The sequence below is a fragment of the Mycteria americana genome, chromosome 1 (assembly GCF_035582795.1).
Source record: "Mycteria americana isolate JAX WOST 10 ecotype Jacksonville Zoo and Gardens chromosome 1, USCA_MyAme_1.0, whole genome shotgun sequence".
Classification (NCBI taxonomy): domain Eukaryota; kingdom Metazoa; phylum Chordata; class Aves; order Ciconiiformes; family Ciconiidae; genus Mycteria; species Mycteria americana.
In genome coordinates this window covers 97,023,110-97,043,435 of record NC_134365.1, presented here as the reverse complement: position 1 = coordinate 97,043,435, position 20,326 = coordinate 97,023,110, and the positions used below count along the sequence as shown (strand labels likewise).

The following is a 20,326-nucleotide window of genomic DNA, read 5'->3' as shown; positions in this document are numbered from 1 at the left end:
ATTCAAGATACCTGTGAGATCTATATAAACCATGAAAAATGCAAGATTATATTTCACGTATTTACAGGTTTCTAACTCCAATTAGGGAAGGTAGACAAGGAAATATTCTCCAAAAAAGTCTGGGTTGATCTGAAAGTTTCCTGTGAATGTTTTGCAGTCTGTGATTTTGAAACATAGTAAGTTTTTGAACGCAGGTACAATGGTACCTCTGGCACCCAGAAAACAGGAAACATTTCGGAAACTTTTTTCTTGAAGATTGATGATCTGAAAGTGTACAGAATACAAATCTGAAGTCCCTGTAGAGTAAATGAAAGTGCGGAGTTAAGATTTTGCTGATAAAACCAGAAAAGATTAGTCGATATTATTTGACTTGAAAAATAACCACAAAACAATTTTCAGTAACCACGAGCAATGACATTAATACCTTGAAATACAAGAAGTACTTTCAATAGGAAAATTATTCCATGTGATTATGGATTTGCAACTGTAGTTGCCTCATCTGCACATTGTAATGGATTAGCTAGCATGTCTTACAATCGTATTATTACCTTCTGCTGGATAGTATGAAGGTAAGACCTGCTTGAGCATGCCATAAGCATTAAATGTGGCTGGTGTGCCCTATCGACAATTCAAGCAGACACACACAGAAGGAAGCAGGACTTTGAAATTTCTATTCTGGTCCTTCTAAATTCTCATTTCAAGCATTAATCAGGAGTGTCCTGGGTTCAAAAAAGAAAAAGGGCTCATGCTTTTAAACAGGTGGATCTGTGTTCTATCTCTGTTCATTATTTCAGTTTTAAATCATGGGTATAATCCATCCATCAGTATAGTAATAATCATTTCAGGACTTTTTGTGCGGAGAGTTTGCAGATCTGATCCCCACTGGTGTACAGGCCCCCAGTTTTCAGTACACCAAACTGACAGTAAACAACTTAATATTTAGGGATAAGGGGATTTTCACATATGTCCAGTTAGCTGTTTTGCAGAAAAATTCAATGGTGTAATAGTGAAGGATCCGTTACTCCAAGTACTTCATATGCCTTATATGAATATAAAGCCAAGAATCCAGCAAGGTCACAGGAGAAAAAGAGGCAGGTGCTTTCCTGTAGGCTTTTATCCAGAATCATTGTGAAGCCATGAAGCTCTAGTTACTTCCCTGGTACTCTCCCACAGCTGATGCGGAAGTTTTTTGCTGATATTGACTCTGAATATAATTTTATATATGATTTGGTATAGGAGAAGCTGCTCAGACAGGAACGTCTTTTCAGTGATGACCTTGAAATAAGATCCCACATTGATTTGCACAATGGAAAAAGTGTTATGAGTGACAGACAAGAAGGATAGCATCCCTTTCTGAACAAAAATTCTGGATCCCTATAACTGCTTTCCAACAAGTTCCCAGACTATACCAAGCTATAGAACAAATAAATTCGACATCTTTTTTTCCATTATCTCAACTATTAGTCTCAAAATTGCTAAATACTTTACCTGGGTAGCATTCAGAAGGCAGAACAGATAGCTGAAAACCAGACTTGTTTCTTCATGACTTATTAACATGAAGTAGCCTATTGTCCAGGTGATTCCGAGCAATACAACTATAGAGATAGTGCCAATCATCTTTTTCATAAAGGAATCCTTTTTATTCCTAGAAACACACACCAAAAAGTTATTAAATCTTTCTCTATACCATTTAATATCTTTTGAGTTTTAAACTTTCTATTTTATTTATTCAGGGCTGTAGTGCAAAGAGGTGTTCTTCAGGTGCGTTGAGAACACACACCTCCGTACATATGTTTGCGGTATCATCCAGAGAAGAAATCCAGAAAAAGAAATCTATCCAAGCTTATCAGAATAATCTGTGTTTGGAATATGTAGCTTAGCTGTATCTTTCTTTAACAAAAAAAGTGAGGTTTACCAAGGCAACAAGAAGCATTGAAAAATAATATGTTAGCTATTATAAGCTTTTTAGAATTCTTCAATCTAAACATGCTCAATTTTCAATATAAGAATAAGCTGCCAATGAAGTTTGGATATCCAATTTCTGTCAAGCCCAAGAAGAGTCAGAGATAAAGTATTTAGGTTTGCGCCAACCATGAAAATTGTACATAAAAGGAATGAAGAAATGGTGCAAAGTTTTGTTGAACAGATCAGTTCTGTGGGATTAATAAAAATTAAAGCAATTCCCTTTTAAATAATACAATGTACACTGCAGAGTTTGTGACACGCAGTCTGTGACAATATATGGAGTGTTGATGTACAATTGAGCAAGTAAATCTGCTTCAAAGCTGCTAGAGAACTGGCCTGACATTCAGTTGTGCTGAGAAATTCATAATTCTCATTTGGCTGGACCCAGCTCTGCTTTCACTTATATTGATTTAAATCAGGGATAACCTTCATTGAAGTCAAGTTGAGTGACACTGCAACGGAAAAAAAAGGGAGCAAAAGCCTGGAAAGTGTTCATTGATATGCACTTGCACAAAGTCTGACCCATTGCAACAATGGAATTCATTTTCTGACTGCTTTAAGTATACTTTTGCTTTTCTTGTATATATTTGCTTTTCTTGCCAAAGCAAAATATATAAGTATATATTTGTTTTTCTTGAAAGCAAAAGATTTTGTCAAAAATCTGGGTTTGTGACAAGAAAGTCTGAGCTGGTGCCAAGAGATCGAGGAATACGTTTGCTGAAAGATCTGAGGAGTCCTATGCCATCTCACCTTGTCAAATTCTCGTTCTTCCATATCACGGAGACTGTGATCTTGATGAAGATGATGATGTTAAACAGGAGTATGAGTGCTACTGGCAACAGGAATGACCACAACATGGGCTTTTCCATGCTGAAATTCTGATTTTGATCCAGTGCTGCAAGCCAGCAACTTTTAATATAAAGAGAGGCCATTTCAAAAGATTTATTAGACACATTATTCAGAATACCAAAACAAAATAATATTCCACTTTTCATCCTGAAAGATCTCATAGGACTTCCTAGGTCATGTTAACCTCTCTCTGAAAGGCAACCATTCCTTGAAAACTGAGGGCTTTCAATCATGCTTCTCTTTCTCTGGGGAATACAAAATGATTTATCAAACAAACTGCAGAGAGAAATATAATAAGGTGCAATATAACTAACCAAATAGATATCTGGCCATCATATGCGATTTTATCTTTGGAGTATATATTATAATAGAGCTAAAGAGTAATAGGGGAGACCTAAGGGATGAAGGTTGAAACAAAAACAGGGGCAACTTCACAAGGACAGGGTTATCCTGCAATAATCTTTACCTCTTTTTTTCATTGCCAAATAATCTCAAGTTGGAAGTCAGCACTCCTTAAATGAGTATCATGAGATGGCCACCATGTGGAAGGGGATTTGTGTTTACATTTCTGAAAGAAGTCTACCTTTGTTCTGTATCACCCACTGTCACCAAGGTACATTGTAAGCCTGATAGCCTGCTTTGGTATGTGGGCACTCAAATGCAGATACCAAAAACATGGGATAAATAGGGATATAGTTATGTTGGCCAGAAAGATTTTAAATAAAAGGGGGGATTGAGTTTAGGTACTGAAATGCAGTTATGCACTTAAATGAAGGCCTTGAATTTCAGTTAGGCTAAGAGCATCTACAGCTTCCATTTAAAGTCACAGGGCATCTTGCAGGACGATTCAAGGCAGATGTGGATCCAGTACCCTAAATCCTTAGTGAGGAGAAACTGCAATTCCTTATAGTGAATGCTTAGCTTGAGTAAAGAGGTTTGTTTTCTTTTAAGTATAGATACACAAAATAGTATACCAACAATAAATCTAGAATTGTATTAATAATAAGCCATCACAAAAGGTGTGAGATAGCAAGTATTGTAATAATATATGAACTTACAATTCTTCCTGCCGGTAATTTAAAGCTTTTCCTTGTCTGTAAGTAGCTCCAAGTGTTATTGCAACTACTGCAGCAGGGATTCCTAATTAATAGGAGAGACATTAGCAATTTACTGTTCGGTTGCATAGGCATACCTTATCTCCCTTCCACACAAATAGCCTCTTGCCTCCTAAAATCCATAGATTTTACGAGCTCTGTTTCATCTGCCTTGCAGTAAGCTAAGTGGATTTTCGATAGCCTAGAGAAAAGGCAGGACTGAGGCTTGTGAGCACTATTTTTCTGAGGACAGCTCATGTCCATGACTTGCTGACTTTTCCTGTTCAAGAGCTTCAACACAGTTTCCAAAGACAACGCCAATGGTGATAGAACAAACTCTTTCCCATGCTGTACTGACTCCCTCATCACAGCTGTGCAATCCTACCCTCTTGTCAGCAGTGGGAAAGTAATTTGAGAAAAATTCTGCACCAAGCACCATTACATTTCATACCAGCTTGATGCAGAGGGTAACATTTGCCCTCCGAGAAACATGGCAGCGTGGGGTTGCCTCCTCAATGCCTTTGCTTCGCTTCCTGTCTTCCATGTCTCCTGCCTACCTGTTGGAAGAGTCTAAGTGGCACGTCTCATGGGAAGGAGCCACCCACACGAGTTTTTGTCTGGGAAATAAGCATGCTGCTTAAAGTCTTTTCCTGTTCTCTCCCTCCTTCAGCCCTACTAGTGATCTTCCAGACTGCCAAGTATTTGCTGTGCTCTCAAAGTAGGTCTGAAAAGCAGTGAGTCAGAATCATGCTATTTCAGACGTGTAACTAGTGACAGGACACAGTGAAGAACCTAATGCTGTGCTGTCATGCAAATATACATGGAGCACAGTGACGCGTAGCCAGGTAGCTTTCACTGAACGTTTTCTGGCTTGCACATGCAGTCCAAATTCTAAAACTTTTAGAGGAATTGCCTCTACCTCCACCCAAATGCAAAACATAATAATAAAACAATCAGGATCTAAAACTGCTTGGTAGATGCCATTGGAAACAACACATCACACAAGCTGAACACACAACGTGGAAAAGGCAGGTATCACTGAACGCTGTATTTGAAGAGTTTCTTGAAGGAGGCTGAAATTTTTACTTTACCTAGTGGGCATCTGTCTGCATTCTTCAGTCCTCCAAGTAGTTCCCTTTCAGCTTGTAGCATTGCTGCTAACTGCAGTACTGTCTTAAGAATGTGCTCTTTGCTTATTAATAAATAATATGTAATAAATAATGTCAGTCAGTCCTTGCCTTTGGATGCCTGCAAGGCTCTGGCTGAGGTCATGAGGAATCTCAGAGATATCTAAATGAAGAATTTTGAGTCCATATATGTAATCACCGTATCTGAAAGTCTTTTTACTTGGTGGACAGAAACAGATTGTTGAATGCCTTGATTACTGTGAAAATTTCTCCTGCATGCAACAGACCTATGTTGCTGTGTTAGTGAACAAGCTATCGGTTTCAGTGCCACATCAGGACAATGAAAACAAGCTCAGCTTATACCAGTAGTGTGAGCAGTAACAGGAGATTATTTATTAAATCATGTTGCGCTAAACCAGAGAGATACTGATTATAATTGCTCTCTACCAATCTACTATCTTTACAACCCTCCCGGAACGTACTATGTACTGATACTTTGGTAAGAGTTGCCATATATATGACTTTAAATCTTACCCCATCCAATTACTGACATGGTTACCAGGAAGTGTCCAGGCAGGGGCTTCATGGCTCTAAGCAGCAGTAAGTACAACTGTGCAGAATTGAGTGCTGTCCACATAAACGTAGCCAGCAAAAAATAGTGCAGTAGGACAGCCACAACTGTGCACCAGGAGTCTGCGGGAGGATCCACCACGTCAGATGTGAGTAAGGTGTTACTGGCGGTATCATAAGGAAGGTATTGCTGGTAGTAGCTGGTGGTATTGCTGCTGTGATTCCTGGCATTTTGGTTTTCAATTCCAGAGATGAAGATGATGTTAAAAATGAGCATAGAGAAACAGAGACTCACTAATATCCACGTTACAGACGACCTTCGAGTTTTCCTATTGGTAGGAATACATTTAGGAGGAAAAAGTAGAGCAAAATAAGAAAAATTATAAAATATTTCTTCATTTCCGTTGATATTAAAAGCAAGCTAGAGTGTGCAGTCTTTAATACAGACAGAAGACAAAGCAATAACTTGTTTGCAGAATTCTACACCATCATTACTCTCAGACAACTTACCAAATCCAACAGTTTTGTCTGATTTCAACTAGAACAGAGAATACCCAGCACCTTTTAGGACTGGGCCCTTTCCAACAGCAGTTGGGATGCATTTTCTTTTTTCCACTCTGCTCTTTTTAGAATCGTTTTCTTCAGTGTTAAGAGGTGGGATAGCTTATGACAAGTATTTCTAAGCACTCTTCAAGGTACGAGAGAATAATAAACCTCCACTTGCAAATGCTGTCTTATAAATGCATTTAAAAGGCAGTCTGGAAGCTCTTACAGTCTTAAATACATTGACCTTGATGGAATTGCTCCAAATCTACATTAGTGCAAGCAGGATGAGAAACATGTATTCATCTACAATAACTCCAACTCTGTTGGCATGACTTTGCTCCTTGTTCAAGGGGAAATCACATGACACCATTAATCACAGGCACGTCCATCAAGCAAGTTTGCTGCAATTGTATTTGAATTAAGTCACTTACAATAAAGCTGTAGCACAAACAGTGTACATGACCTACATTGCAGTATAATAATGGTGCTTTGAAATCATCTGTTCTCTACAGACACTTTATAAACAGAAGGCAACAGAGTATAGAAACTATCAAATAGGCAACAGGAAGCAGAGTAACATTTAAATAGGATAGCAAGAAGAGGACCTGAGGAGTGATATATGTGCTTCTGTATGAATGCTAAAAGTCTAAGTGGTAAGACAGTGGGCTGAAATGACTAGCCTTAAATGAAGACACCAACGTAACAGGCATATTGGTAACTGGTATAGAGCATACAGGAAAATAAAATACGGGTCATACTGGTGGTGGAATACTGTTATGCATTTTAAAAGCCTAATATTAAGTGAGAGTAATGAACTAAACACTTCAACGTGTAGCATGGATCAACATAGCAATATACATTGCTGGGTCTGTGTGGTCAACTGCCTGGCCAGGGTAGTAACAGAGGTGTCAGCAGGGCAGCGGGGGATCATGAAATGCAACAGAAATGGCAGACTGCCTTTACCCCATGTAGATGGGACAAATGTCACTCTGGGACATAACCCAGAGATCAAATTTTTAGACATGATGATGGGACCACATGGTAAAATGATCAACCATTGACTTAATTGTAGGTAGCACATGCTGCCTGCTTTATTATCTTACAGCTGGTGAGCTGCCCTGTCAAAGCAATGGGAAGATTTTTCTTGTCAGCAGCCATGCCCAGTGTTTCCTACAAAAGGCTTGGCCTTTTACCAGACTGGGCTTTTCCATACCCTGTTATATTACTTCTTTTCAAATCTCACATTTTTGAAGGTGGATTTATTGAATAATAATCATTTATATAGATATCCTCACATTAAAAGATTAACATTAACAGAAAGGTTAAAGTTTCATCTAGGTGAGTGGCATGGCTGAGATGTTTTATCTTCACTGTAACTGGTAAGCCACACTTACTTCCCAAGCTATGCTACATGATTAGCTTTTTTAGCTTTTTTTTTTTAATATTATTTGCTGATCAATAATATTGCAATATGTTCTAAATTAGGTACTGTCTTTGTTTTTCTCAAACAATATACAGAGCAAAATATTGTAACTTAGTGTGAAATACTTGCAGTTTTACATCTTCACTCTTACCTAGTGAATATTTGAAACAAAATGGTAATGACCAGACCAGCAATGGACAATCCAACACCAATGTAAGAAATGTACTCCAAAGGCTTTGCGTATTTATATTTTATCTGAAAGGCCTAGAAAACAAATTGTATCAGGTATAAGATGAGAAGAGATAATTTTCGTTCTAAAATGTGTGTTTCTAGTTGCACATAGAAATGAAAACATTTCAGTAAAGTTATGACTGTTGGTAGCCACTGCCAAAATTTTCAGCTCACACAAAATTATTCTGGACCTCAAAACTAGAGAAGCTTGTGAAGAACTCCAAAAAGAGACTTAACATTGTCAATCAAATATTTAGCAAAATAGCAGATTAAATTATAGAAAAATGCAAGGTGACACAGACTGGAGAGAGTAACTTTAACTTTTCGTACAGATGTGCTTTCTGAATTTTGACTTCTGAGGACTTTTGGTTGACAGTTGGCTGAACATGAGCCAGCAGTGTGCCCAGTTGGCCAAGAAGACCAACAGCATCCTGGTCTGTATCAGAAATAGCGTGGCCAGCAGGACTAGAGAAGTGATGGTGCCCCTGTACTCGGCACTGGTGAGGCCGCACCTCGAATACTGTGTTCAGTTTTGGGCCCCCCACTACAAGAGAGACATTGAGGTGCTGGAGTGTGTCCAGAGAAGGGCAACGAAGCTGGTGAAGTGTCTGGAGCACAAGTCCGATGAGGAGCGGCTGAGGGAACTGGGGTTGTTTAGCCTGGAGAAAAGGAGGCTGAGGGGAGACCTTATTGCTGTCTCCAACTAGCTGACAGGAGGTTGTAGAGAGGTGGGGGTCTGTCTCTTCTCTCAGGTAACAAGTGATAGGACGAGAGGAAATGGCGTCAAGTTGCTCCAGGGGAGGTTCAGATTGGATATTAGGAAAAATTTCTTCACCGAAAGGGTTATCAGGCATTGGAACAGGCTGCCCAGGGAAGTGGTTGTGTCACCATCCATGTGGGTATTTAAAAGATGTGTAGATATGGTGCTTAGGGACATGGTTTAGTGGTGGACTTGGTAGTGTTAGGTTAATGGTTGGACTCAATTATCTTAAAGGTCTTTTCCAACCTAAATGATTCTGTGATTCTATTCTATGATTCTATAAGGTCCAAGGTAAGATGTTGTAAAGAACTACAAATCAAAACCAGTCCTCCTTTGTATAGTGACAAAAAAGCAGCAAGTAAATGTAAACGTCTTCAGTGAAACAGAACATACTATTGTCTTTGCATAAATGGATGGGAATCTTCTCTTAGAATATAGTCATTTTATGCAATAAGGCCATGCATAAGATAAAGGGAAATACAGAAACAAGTAAATATTACAAATATGGAAATGTTGTTCTAGGAAGATAGAATAAAAAGAAACTCTGAAATCCTGGCACTCCTGAAGTTGATGACCACAGATATGTGATTTTACCCAGGGAGTGTTTTGTTTAGAGAAGCTGAAACAAATACTGAAAGAATAACGAATGTCAGAGAGAGACAGTGATTCCTAAATAGTCTTGCTAGTACAAGAGGACAATAAATAAAACTAAATGGCAGCAGGCTTAATATTTACAGAGTGATTGCTTTTTATGAACATATAAGCAAAGGAAGTAGTTAATGCTAAGTACTTTGAGTTATTTACCCAACAGAAGGCAGTGCCACAGCTAAGACAGGTCCCAAGCTACTCTGCTGTTTGTCTTGGGGCACTTCGGGGTTTAGACATACACTCATTTAGCTACCAGCTGCAGCACTGGAGGTGCAGACCTGGAGACTACCCCAGCTGAGCAAGGGGAATGAATTGCGGCAGCACTTCCCTGCTGCTGGGGTGCAAAGGCAGGTGGGTGCAGCCACGATTTGTGTCAGAGGAAGCCAGGACTCGCCAATACGTTTGGCTTTCCAGCAGCCTGGGGACAACTCACAGGTCCCAATTTGCCAGCTCTGCCGTAGGTCAGAAACAAATACGTGGGGACATCTTAAACTCCTGTGCCTTCTAGCTCAGCACACCTACGCCCTTACATTGGCATGCTGGTCTTACAGTTGAAAACAACCAAAATAATGAAAAAAACCCCAAACTCTTCCCATTCAAGAAAGGACAACTCCATACCATCAGGACAGCAAAATTAGTAGTGTGATTACACCTGCATCTCAAGAACTGGTCTCTTCCTTTTGCACAGCCAACGGTGCTCCAGTCGTTGACGGTATAGTCCCAAAAGACACAGGCATGATCATGCAACTGCAGTTCGGATGTGTTGTACTATGGATTGGGATAGCAAGGAGAAAAAATGGCTACAGAAACATAAACAGATATGCACCAGCAAACGGCGTGTACTGACAATTAACCTCTGAAAGGGGAGCTGACAGCTACTAAGGGATTTAGAGGGTTTCAGGTAAACCTTATGAAAGATATCAATAGCAGCATAATTTGGCATTTTGAACTTACTTTGTGTGCCTTTCTCAGCCCAGATTGCCAATGAAATTACCCATTTCTGTGAATTATTCAGGTGGTTACAGTTCAGGTACATATTGACTAGGCATTAAACAACTGCCAAATGAATTCTGCGTAAGCCAAACAACAGCTTTCAGATATTAGTAGCATTAAATTCCTGCCAACTGGAGCTGAATCCACACTGTAACAGGAAGCAAACAACGGTAAATGTCGTGAACCATCCCCTCCCCTCCTGCAGCACGGCGGTGCTCGTGCAGTCATATGTCAGACTGCACGCAGTCATTTTTGGACAACATGCTTCTGCAGGGTACTGCAATTAGAACTGCTTTTTAATAAGCAACAATCAGCTTGAAGTGCAAATGAGTAGTGAAAGCAAATATTCACAATACTAGGTAGTTCAATTAAAAATGAGGAATAAAAGTAGGAGTAAAAAAATAAAGTATAAGTTTGTTTCAGTGATTTCCTTAGAAATGACACGTGTTTCCCAGATCACTTAACTGTATGGATCCATGATGATGATTACTGATCTATCATATGCATGTATTTGACCTTAAAACCTTTGTTAAATATTGTAAGAAGAAGCCAACTACTGTTTTCTGGAGAAACCATGCTAAACATGAGTACATATTATCTAAAAATTCGGTTATTTGGGCAAATGGGCACTCACATAGAGCATTTCCTGCAAGAAAGCACTAACATCTGGAATCAGTTCCTGGGGGAGGAAGTCAAACCAAAGCACACAATGATTTTAATTGGAAGCAAGAGTTAAAAGATTGTATGAAAAACGAACACTCTCCACGTTGGTAGGTGTATTGGGCTATACCAGTCATGATGACTTTTTCTTGTTTTCAAAAAATTTTGATAGTCTTTGGAAAGAAAAATTGTCCTCCGGGGACCTGGCTTTTTCATTCTTGATTTAGGACTAATCTACCCTAGGACAAATCTACTCTGGTATATCCATAACTTTTTATGGAATACAGTTTTGCTTGCAAACATCCTGGTTTAGCAGTACTGAGTCAGTAACATCAGGTATTAAATACAAAAGTTGAAAACTGTTTTCTATGCCACGTTATCTAAATATCCTTCACTTATGTCACCTATACATCCCACAAACTCTCTCAACTGCTTATTGCCAGAAATCAAGGCAGTATGCAAAAAAAAACCCCTCTGCTTGAGTCTTTTTCCCTAAGTCCTGAACACAGGTAGTAGGGCAAGGGCAGCCCTGGTTCAAACTGAACATGGCATTTCTTACAGAGGCTTACCTTGGGACTGAAGGCTATTTCAACGCCGCTGGTTCTTCCACCATCAATGTTGCCAGAGACAACTTGTTTAGGGAAACTACTGCGACTCTGATAAATCCTTGACTGGAAGAGTTTGTCATTTTGGTACAGGACAAAGCCAACTCTTCCATTGTCTGATGAACCTTCGTGAGGCAAACAGAAAAGTAGGTATGGATAGCAGATATCAGAGAAGCTGCTGCCTTTGAAGAAGGCTGTTACGCTATGCTGTTTCACACATCCAGTATAGAATTACAGAATCATAGAATCATAGAAGGCTTTAGATTGGAAGGGACCTTTCCAGGTCATCTAGTCCACCCCCCCTGCAAGAGCAGGGACATCTTCAACTAGATCAGGTTGCTCAGAGCCCCATCCAACCTGACCTTGAATGTTTCCAGGGACTGGGGCCTCCACTGCCTCTCTGGGCAACCTGTTCCAGTGCCTCACCACCCTCATGGTAAAAAAATTCCTTTCTTAAATCCAGTCTAAATCTGCCCTCCCTTAGTTTAAAACCATTACTCCTTGTCCTGTCACAACAGGCCTTGCTAAACAGTCTGTCCCTGTCTTTCCTATAGGCCCCCTTTAAGTACTGGAAGGCTGCTATAAGGTCTCCCCGCAGCCTTCTCTTCTCCAGGCTGAACAACCCCAACTCTCTCAGCCTGTCCTCGTAGCAGAGGTGCTCCAGCCCTCGGATCATTCTCTTGGCCCTCCTCTAGATCCGCTCCAACAGCTCCATGTCCTTCTTGTGCTGAGGGCTGCAGAGCTGGACGCAGTACTCCAGGTGGGGTCTCACCAGAGCAGAGTAGAGGGGCAGAACCACCTCCCTCGACCTGCTGGCCACGCTGCTTTTGATGCAGCCCAGGATACGGTTGGCCTTTTGGGCTGTGAGCGCACATTGTCAGCTCACATCCAGCTTTTCGTCCATCTGTACCCCCAAGTCCTTTTCCGCAGGGCTGCTCTCGATCACATCATCCCCCAGCCTGTACTGAAAGCAAGGATTGCCCCGACCCAGGTGTAGGACCCTGCACTTGGCCTTGTTGAACCTCATGAGGTTCACACAGGTCCACTTCTCCAGCTTGTCCAGGTCCCTCTGGATGACATCCCGTCCTTCTGGCGTGTCAACTGCACCACTCAGCTTGGTGTCATCTGCAAACTTGCTGAGGGTGCACTTGATCTCGCTGTCTGTGTCATTGATGAAAATATTGAACAGCACTGGTCACAGTACGGACCCCTGAGGGACACCACTCATCACTGATCTCCATCTGGACATTGAGCCATTGACCGCTACCCTCTGGATGCGACCATCCAACCAATTCGTTATCCACTGAACAGTCCACCCATCAAATCCGTATCTCTCCAATTTAGAGAGAAGGATGTTGTGGGGGACCGTGTCAAAGGCTTTACAGAAGTCCAGATAGACGACATCCATTGCTTTTCCCTTGTCCACTGATGTGGTAACTCCATCGTAGAAAGCCACTAGGTTGGTCAGACAGGATTTGCCCTTGATAAAGCTATGTTGGCTGTCTTAAATCACCTCCCTGTCCTCCATGTGCCTTAGCATAGCTTCTAGGAGGATCTGTTCCATGATCTTCCCAGGCACAGAAGAATATGTAAGTATTTACAGCAGATTTTTGTTTAGATATTTATTTAGAATCCATTTAAGAAGTAGAGAAGAGCTTCTCTTCCCATGAATCTCAAAAGAGTCATCTTCAATTTTTGCTGAGGTGGAGTGTGAAAATAATTATTACCCTTCTCTTAATGTCATTTCTGGGAAAAAATACTGGTAATGCGGAAAATAATATCCTAAATCCCAGTATATACACACACTTCAAATGGCCAGGCTTTTAATAATACTAAATAAGAAGTAGTAACACCAGGGACATTTACAGTTAGTAGGAAGTCAGAGGATAAAAGAGGTTGGCTGGACTTTTGCCTTCAGATCCAACTTTTGGACTCTCCTTCTTTTGCACTCTTCTACCAAATTAGAGAGACTTCATCTAAGTGATTTAAATCACTAGTCTTAATTTTTGCTTAAGTGAGGAAGCAAAAATCCTGGTTTATATAACGGATTTTGTTCTTGATTTTATACTTTTTATTTAAGGCCAAGAGTGGCTGATTTGATCTCTCTCTGATTTGATCATCAAGAGAGACTAATGTAACTTTATATCTACAAAATGTCCCAATTGTGCATTTAATATTGAAGAAATTTTTTTTTAAGACAAGCTGTGCATTCAATCTAGCTCTCTTGAGGAAAGCGTTATGGTATACAAGCATTATGATAAAGGCTTTAATTACATGATCACACTGTTTTTCCACAGAATTGTTGTCTGAAACAGTGAACAGAAAGGACAGTGACCAGTTAATGAGCTATTCAGTGGTTTTTTTATTGTCATTCCTGGGTGTGTGGAGCTACCTGATTTATCTCTTCTAGTCTTTTCTAACCCTGGTGAGAGGACTGAATTATTCATTTCCCCGTGGGCCTGTATATGAATGATGTTCAGCATTATGATATCTAAGCGCTTCACAAACTTCACCTTCATTATACTCTTGTGCTGTGATGTCTTAGTGTTACTGTCACTATACAGAGAGACTGAGGACAAGTCTGCTTTCAGGTGCCCAGTCTGAAACTCTTGTGACTTTTAGCATGTCATGGAAATGCACATGTTCAAAGCTCAGCTCCCCCACACCCACCAGCTTCTGCAGCAAATGAAGCAGAGAATCTATAAGCTTGTTGTTTTTTTTTTCTCCTGGGCAACACCAATTTATCCTCTGAGCACTGCAGAGTGTAAGTAATGGACATCTGGAAAAATCCCATGTGTCCGTGCCATTGAAGACTATCCCAATATGTAGGGGTAAGGATGTGCATGTCCTGGCTGACACCTGACAGTAGTAGTAATTTTAGTTGAAACAGTTGGTGTCTTTCAGGCAAGGTACGTATGTACTAGCTTTTGAGCTTGATGTCTGTAGAGGTATGGTCAAAGATTCATTACCTTCTCAATTTCAGAAAACAAAACAAATTAAAAAGTCCCAAACACTGAAAGCATTCTGGCCATACATGTACATGTGCATTAATCTATAAATAAGATTATCCAGCTCATTTGACATGTGCATTTCTTGTACTACTGTATGACATCTGCATGCATAAAAAACAACATGTAATTGTTTATGTTGGCTAAGGGGTTTTTCCAAAGGAGATTTTTAGTGAATAGTCATTCAAAATTTTCCCAGGCACAGTTTTCAGTAGGAGAGAGAACTTACTGTTATTTATAATGTTGAACAGTATCTGAACTTCAGTACTGAGGTCACCAATAAGCCCAGGGACATTTTCCTGTATTTCTAGTTTTGTTGACTGATAGTATCCCAGTGCTGTATCTGCAAAAATTAGCAGTGGATGTATTAGGATTTATGGTATGTACCACCTTGTCCAGGTAAATCCAACAACACACACAGACTTACTTCTCTGTGCTGAAAACAGAATTGTAGAGGAACTTAATGTCAGTGGAGCAGACTGGATTGCAATGTTGGGCTGCGAGATGTTGCCAGTCAAAGAAAATTCCTCCATTGTTTTCGTAAGGCTGCATTGAAATAATGAGTGGGATAAAAATTACCATTATTTGTTAATATACGGCTACAGGTTCAGTTTCTGAGCTTCCTCTCTGATTTGGTTCTCCAGCAGGAACTGCTCCTTATTCCCTATCCTCATCCTTTCTCCAAAGCAGAAAAATCCAACCAAAATTGCTTATGTTGGTATAAATCTACTGAATCAATGAAATTGCGTATTGGAGTTGAACACTAAAAATGTTTTGACTTGTCCATGAACCACTTTCATCCTGACACAGAAGAGAAAATGAGTTTACTACATCTAAAAAAAATGGCAAAACCTAAAGTTACCTTGTTGTAACATTGACAAGATTATTGTGGTTGAATTCTGTTTCATTGGCCTCCAAGATTTGACTCACTGTAGCCATTACTGCCACAGATACCTGAGAAAAAAAGGCAATATTCAAATGCAATTGAAATAAATCACCCCATGTGCTACATAGTGGATGGGCAAAGTAAGAACATTTAACAAGCATTGCTTGAAAGTACACACAACAGAGTAAACAAAGTACAGGATACAATTCAAGAGAACACAAGCTTTGCGCCAATGGGTTCATAAATACCACACTTTTATTAATTTAGACAGTAAGGATTAAATGATTAACTTAAACATCAAATGATGCCTGTATTAGAATTTCAGATATATGCAAGTCTAAGCAGCTGATAAGAAACAAATTCACACTCAGCTCTAAGAACTGACCCAGCAGTGATTCCACAAGTATGCACTTGAGGCCACTTAAATAACTCTGCTAAATGGCAAAATGAATGCATTTGGTTGGAGTGTTATGTAGAGTTAAGAGGAAGGAGAGTGTTCCTTCTGCTGGTAGAGGGGGGACAGAATGAATATCCCAAATATTAAGCCACAAAAGTCTGATTTTAGTCTTAATAAGTCTCACCTGAGAGTCTTCTGAAACATTTGGCTTTTTCAGAATCTGCACTGCGATGTTCACAGCAGCAGAGATGTTCTGTGTGCTCAGCTGGTCTGGCATGGAGGTGAGGATTTGAGTGTTACTTGCAATAGCTGAAACATTGCTGGAGTCCGCAGTTTCAACCTGTTAGGAAAATGCCATTCAACAGAAAGAAAATGAGAAAAGGAAAAAGAGTCACTACTTTTATAACATTCTCACATCAAATCAAAATATACAAGTAATTGGTGGTCTAAATTGTTTCCGTTCATGTCAAGTATGCAGCATTTGCAAATTCTCCCTAGGGGGTGATTTCATGGACTCACGGAGTAGTTTGGGTTGGAAGGGAGCCCTGGAGGTCCCCTAGCCCAGCAGGGCCAGCTGAGACCAGGCTGCTCAGGGGCTCACTTTGAATATCCACAACCTCCCTCAGAAACCTGCTTGGGTTTGACCAGCATCAAGGGAAAAAATTTTCTCTTATCTAATTGGAATACCCCATGTTGCCACTTGTCTCCGTTGCTGCTCATCCTAAAACTGTGCACCTCGAAGAAGAGGCTGGCCCCATCGTTCTCCACACTTTGCCATGAGGTAGCTCAGCTCATGTAGACAGCAGCAGGACTTCCCCTTTGTCTTGAGGTCATTGAGCTTCTGAGTCTATAAACCTCTGTACACCTTTCACTATTCCTTGAGTAACCAGAATGAGATTTTTTGAAAAGCCATCAGAGGAACTTGAGAAATGTCATCCGGAATAATTGTGCTTCTCAACACAGTGCTCATAACCTGCACTGCGAACATTATCACTTCAGTACATTGTATATAGTGTCAGCTTGGAATAAATGTAGAAAAAAACAAAGAAAATATTCTGGTGCTGGAGATACTAATAAGAATTGCTAGAAGCACTGGTTGGGTCCAGTTTGAGTCAGTTAGCACTTAATGGGTGGAGCATAAATATCTATAGTATCTTAAGACTCTAAACACAAAAAAAGACGAGGCATTAGCTGTATGTTATATGAAGGTATAGCTAGGGAACAATAAGACTTAAAGAGACAGAAGATCTGCTAATCATCAGGAGAATTTCCTTTGTAGGCTATGGAGACCAACTAAAGAGTGTATGAAGTCATCCCTTTTCTAATCCAGTCAATGAATAGCTTAAATGAATAGCTTCAATACCTGAATTGTTCTCAAAGTGTTTACGTTGGGAAGCTATCAAAATCAAGATTAATTCAATCGTGCAGCTTTGAAGTGTTTATAAAGCTTGGAATGGTAGGAAAGAAAGGTGAATGTGTTGCATAGGGAGGAAGGAAATTGGCATTTACAATTACTGGAGATGGTATTATTTGACTTGAAAACGTCTGCATGTGCACGGTGAACAAACAGTACATCGTGAACGCCTGTTTTCACTATTCTTACTTCTGACTTCTGGCGTGACCTTGTAGTCAAAGTAAATATTTGTGTTTAAAAGAATAAAATCCTTTTAAAGGTGGGCTCTGGATCACGAGATGAACACCTCCTCCCCCCGTTTCCTAGCAGGCACCCGTGCACCCCGAGCTGCCCTGGGCTCACTAGATGGCAGCGCGACATCACAACTCGTAGCAAAACCCCAAATCGCTAATGGCAGCAGAATAACCCCATCTTGCAACTTTACGTTGTACCTTATTAGCATTAGAAATAGCTACTACTAATATTATGTATTACTTTAGGGAAGATTTGACATTTAGTGAAGGCTAGGTACTGGGGAAATACAATATTGAGCTCAAGGGTTTCCCATCAAAGGATCCAGGCAGGTGAAGCATTGGGTTGAAGACAGAATAGTCAAGCAACAATGCATGATGAAAGAGACTTCTCTTATTTAAAGGGACTGTAGCTGGTTTCTTTTTTTTTCTTTTTTTTTTTTCCAATTGGGAGTAGCGATAAGGAAACGAAGTGCAGAAGCAGATGAGAAGCAGTCGCTGTCTGTAATGTGCTTAGTCATGTTCAGCTCTCCATGTTTTGTAGATATGGTAGAGCTAAGCCTTAAAGCAAGGCTTAGGGGTTTATGGATTTTATCAGGAAGAGTTTGTCATTCATACAAGAGAGTTTGGATTTGAATTCTTGAGGGACAGAACTGTTTCGTCTGTGCTCAGCTGATCACAGGACTGAACGGAAAGGCTGCGCTCTTAATCCCTCCTAACGTGTCGGTGTCAGCATCACTTTGTTCCCTCATGCCAGTCTTCTCCAAATCCCTTCCACTTTCTCGCCGGATTGGTATCCTGGAGGCATTGCCTCCATTCAGAGGTGTTTGCTGTGAACTGGGAACCTGGCTGAGGAAATTGCAGGCCAGTTAAAAGATATGAAATGTGATGCTGTGTTCAGGCAAAATAAAATAATCACCGTTGGAAATTCAGGCCATTTGCAAAGCAGGCACATGCCAAGAATGCCACTGATAAAGGCTTTGGTCATTCATTTTCCTTTCTGCAAAGTTTTAAGAAATGTAACACATATGTATTTCCTGCCTTGATTTCCTATCACTTTTTTTTTTCTTGGGATGATGCAGAATCTTGGACACTGTTTAAATAGTAATTTAGGATTACCTGTGATGCTAGGGAGTCCAGATTTTCATTACAATTCAGAATTTTGGGGGGCTCTAAAGCAGGAGTTCTCCCTTCTCTGGAGCACATCCGGATTGCTATTGAAGCGTTACCTGTAATTTTGTAAAAGCAGAAAGATACGCATTTAGTACAGAAACGCTCACTCAAATGCACATGATCTCATTGCGAATTAAAACTGTACTGTGGGTGGGACACTCTATCCAGTGTTATTTTCTGTTTGCATGTAAAATATTTGTCTTTCAGTGTTACAACTGACCATCAATTATTTAACTAGTTATTGTTCTTTTTAGAACATGTGTTTTATACTCATATACACAATCTTGTCAGAGTGGCTGACATTATTCATGCCAAATTCAGATAGGTGTAGTTACTCTAGAGCTGCAGAAACACATCTCTTAAACAGGAGGCACAGGCATCAGTACTGAGCTATCAGAAAGACTTTTTATCATGTCCTGAAAAACATAGTTTATATGTCGTGAAAGAAATGCAAATGCAAATGCACATGGAGCAGCACATAAGCAACACTTACTCCTCTACAAGGTCTCTGAAAGCTGAGACAGTTCATGGAACCACAGTTGATGGAAAGCATCCTGAATCCTAATGCTAAATAGTTGGATATAAATAGATTATTTTTCTATCAATAGGCTGTTCAGGAGCAGATATTAACTGACTCCCAGCCCAGTCCCAGACAGGCACGGATACGACTCAGCGTGCCTACCTTAAATTCTCTGCATTTGGGGTAGAAAGCTGTGTGGAAAGGTTTGCGCTCCTGCTGCGTGAGCTATGCTGTTCTGGCTTCAAACACCAACCTCTCATCTGGTCTAATAATCCGACATCTTTCACAAACCTTACATTTACTTTTGGGAAATAGAGGTGAAAGCAAAGAAACACATACCGTTCACAGTACCAGGTTCGCATTTTTCTTTGGAGTTGCCATATTTACCCACTATAATCCGTTCAAAAGTAAGGTTTTCTATAATGGCCTCAGAAGTGTTCACTGTGCAAGTACTGGCTTCACAGAAATTAACTGCACAGAAGGAAAAAAAACCATATGTCCAGATCAAATATTTTTAGTACAAGGACCAATTTTCAAAAATAAAATAGTATTGAGACAATAGAAGCTCATTGAATCTTTTGGCCTAAAGGAAATAAAAGTAGTTGGGTAAATCTTGTCTAAACCCAAGCTGCTGAGCTGCTACAAGTGATATTTATGAAATCACTGAAACCCTAAAAGCCCATACTTTTTGCCATGTCTTCTATTTTCACTGCTTTGGTCCTAGAAAATTTGTAAAAGATTATAAAGCTTCACTTCCAGAGTCTTGTTCCCCAGGCAGAAATCAGATTTGGTAACCTAGTGCCACAGAATACAGCAGGGGGCAAAAATACACATTTGCTCCAAATGGCGTTTGGGCAATTAATGGGGGATGATCCTTTGGTGACTCTGAACCATGATGGGTCAGATGCGGCTTCTGGTGCACGAAGCCGCGGCCCCACTGCCTGCTGGAACAGGACAGGGTGGCCACCCCAAACCCTACACCTTGTCTAAGCACCTGGTACTGGCTACATCTAAAGGCAGGATGATGAGCGCAGTGGACCCATGGCCTGACCCAGTATGGCAGCCTGTTGCATTCTCATGTCATACCATACCACTATAACTGAACACAAATTTACCTTGCAATGCTGCAAACACTTGAAAGAAATACTGCAGCACACAGGAAGAAAATTTCTGCTTGGTCTTAGGACTTGCAACATCCTGGTTTTGCTAACTTTTGCTAATTCGGAC

General features: G+C 40.3%; 1 protein-coding gene across 1 annotated transcript in view; it reads right to left on the bottom strand.

Moving 5' to 3' along the window:
* Positions 1-71: 71 nt before the first annotated feature.
* The window catches only part of ADGRG7 (adhesion G protein-coupled receptor G7), a 28,710-nt gene continuing 8,455 nt past the window's right edge, over positions 72-20,326 (bottom strand). The window contains exons 3-16 of the mRNA XM_075493558.1: positions 19,439-19,570; positions 18,526-18,635; positions 15,947-16,102; positions 15,342-15,433; positions 14,907-15,025; positions 14,709-14,822; positions 11,436-11,596; positions 9,832-9,981; positions 7,726-7,838; positions 5,570-5,934; positions 3,873-3,954; positions 2,716-2,874; positions 1,489-1,645; positions 72-296 (exon numbers count right to left, since the gene is read on the bottom strand). Coding sequence (XP_075349673.1) covers positions 72-296; positions 1,489-1,645; positions 2,716-2,874; positions 3,873-3,954; positions 5,570-5,934; positions 7,726-7,838; positions 9,832-9,981; positions 11,436-11,596; positions 14,709-14,822; positions 14,907-15,025; positions 15,342-15,433; positions 15,947-16,102; positions 18,526-18,635; positions 19,439-19,570 — 2,135 coding nt within the window. The remainder of the gene's footprint in view (positions 297-1,488; positions 1,646-2,715; positions 2,875-3,872; positions 3,955-5,569; positions 5,935-7,725; positions 7,839-9,831; positions 9,982-11,435; positions 11,597-14,708; positions 14,823-14,906; positions 15,026-15,341; positions 15,434-15,946; positions 16,103-18,525; positions 18,636-19,438; positions 19,571-20,326) is intronic.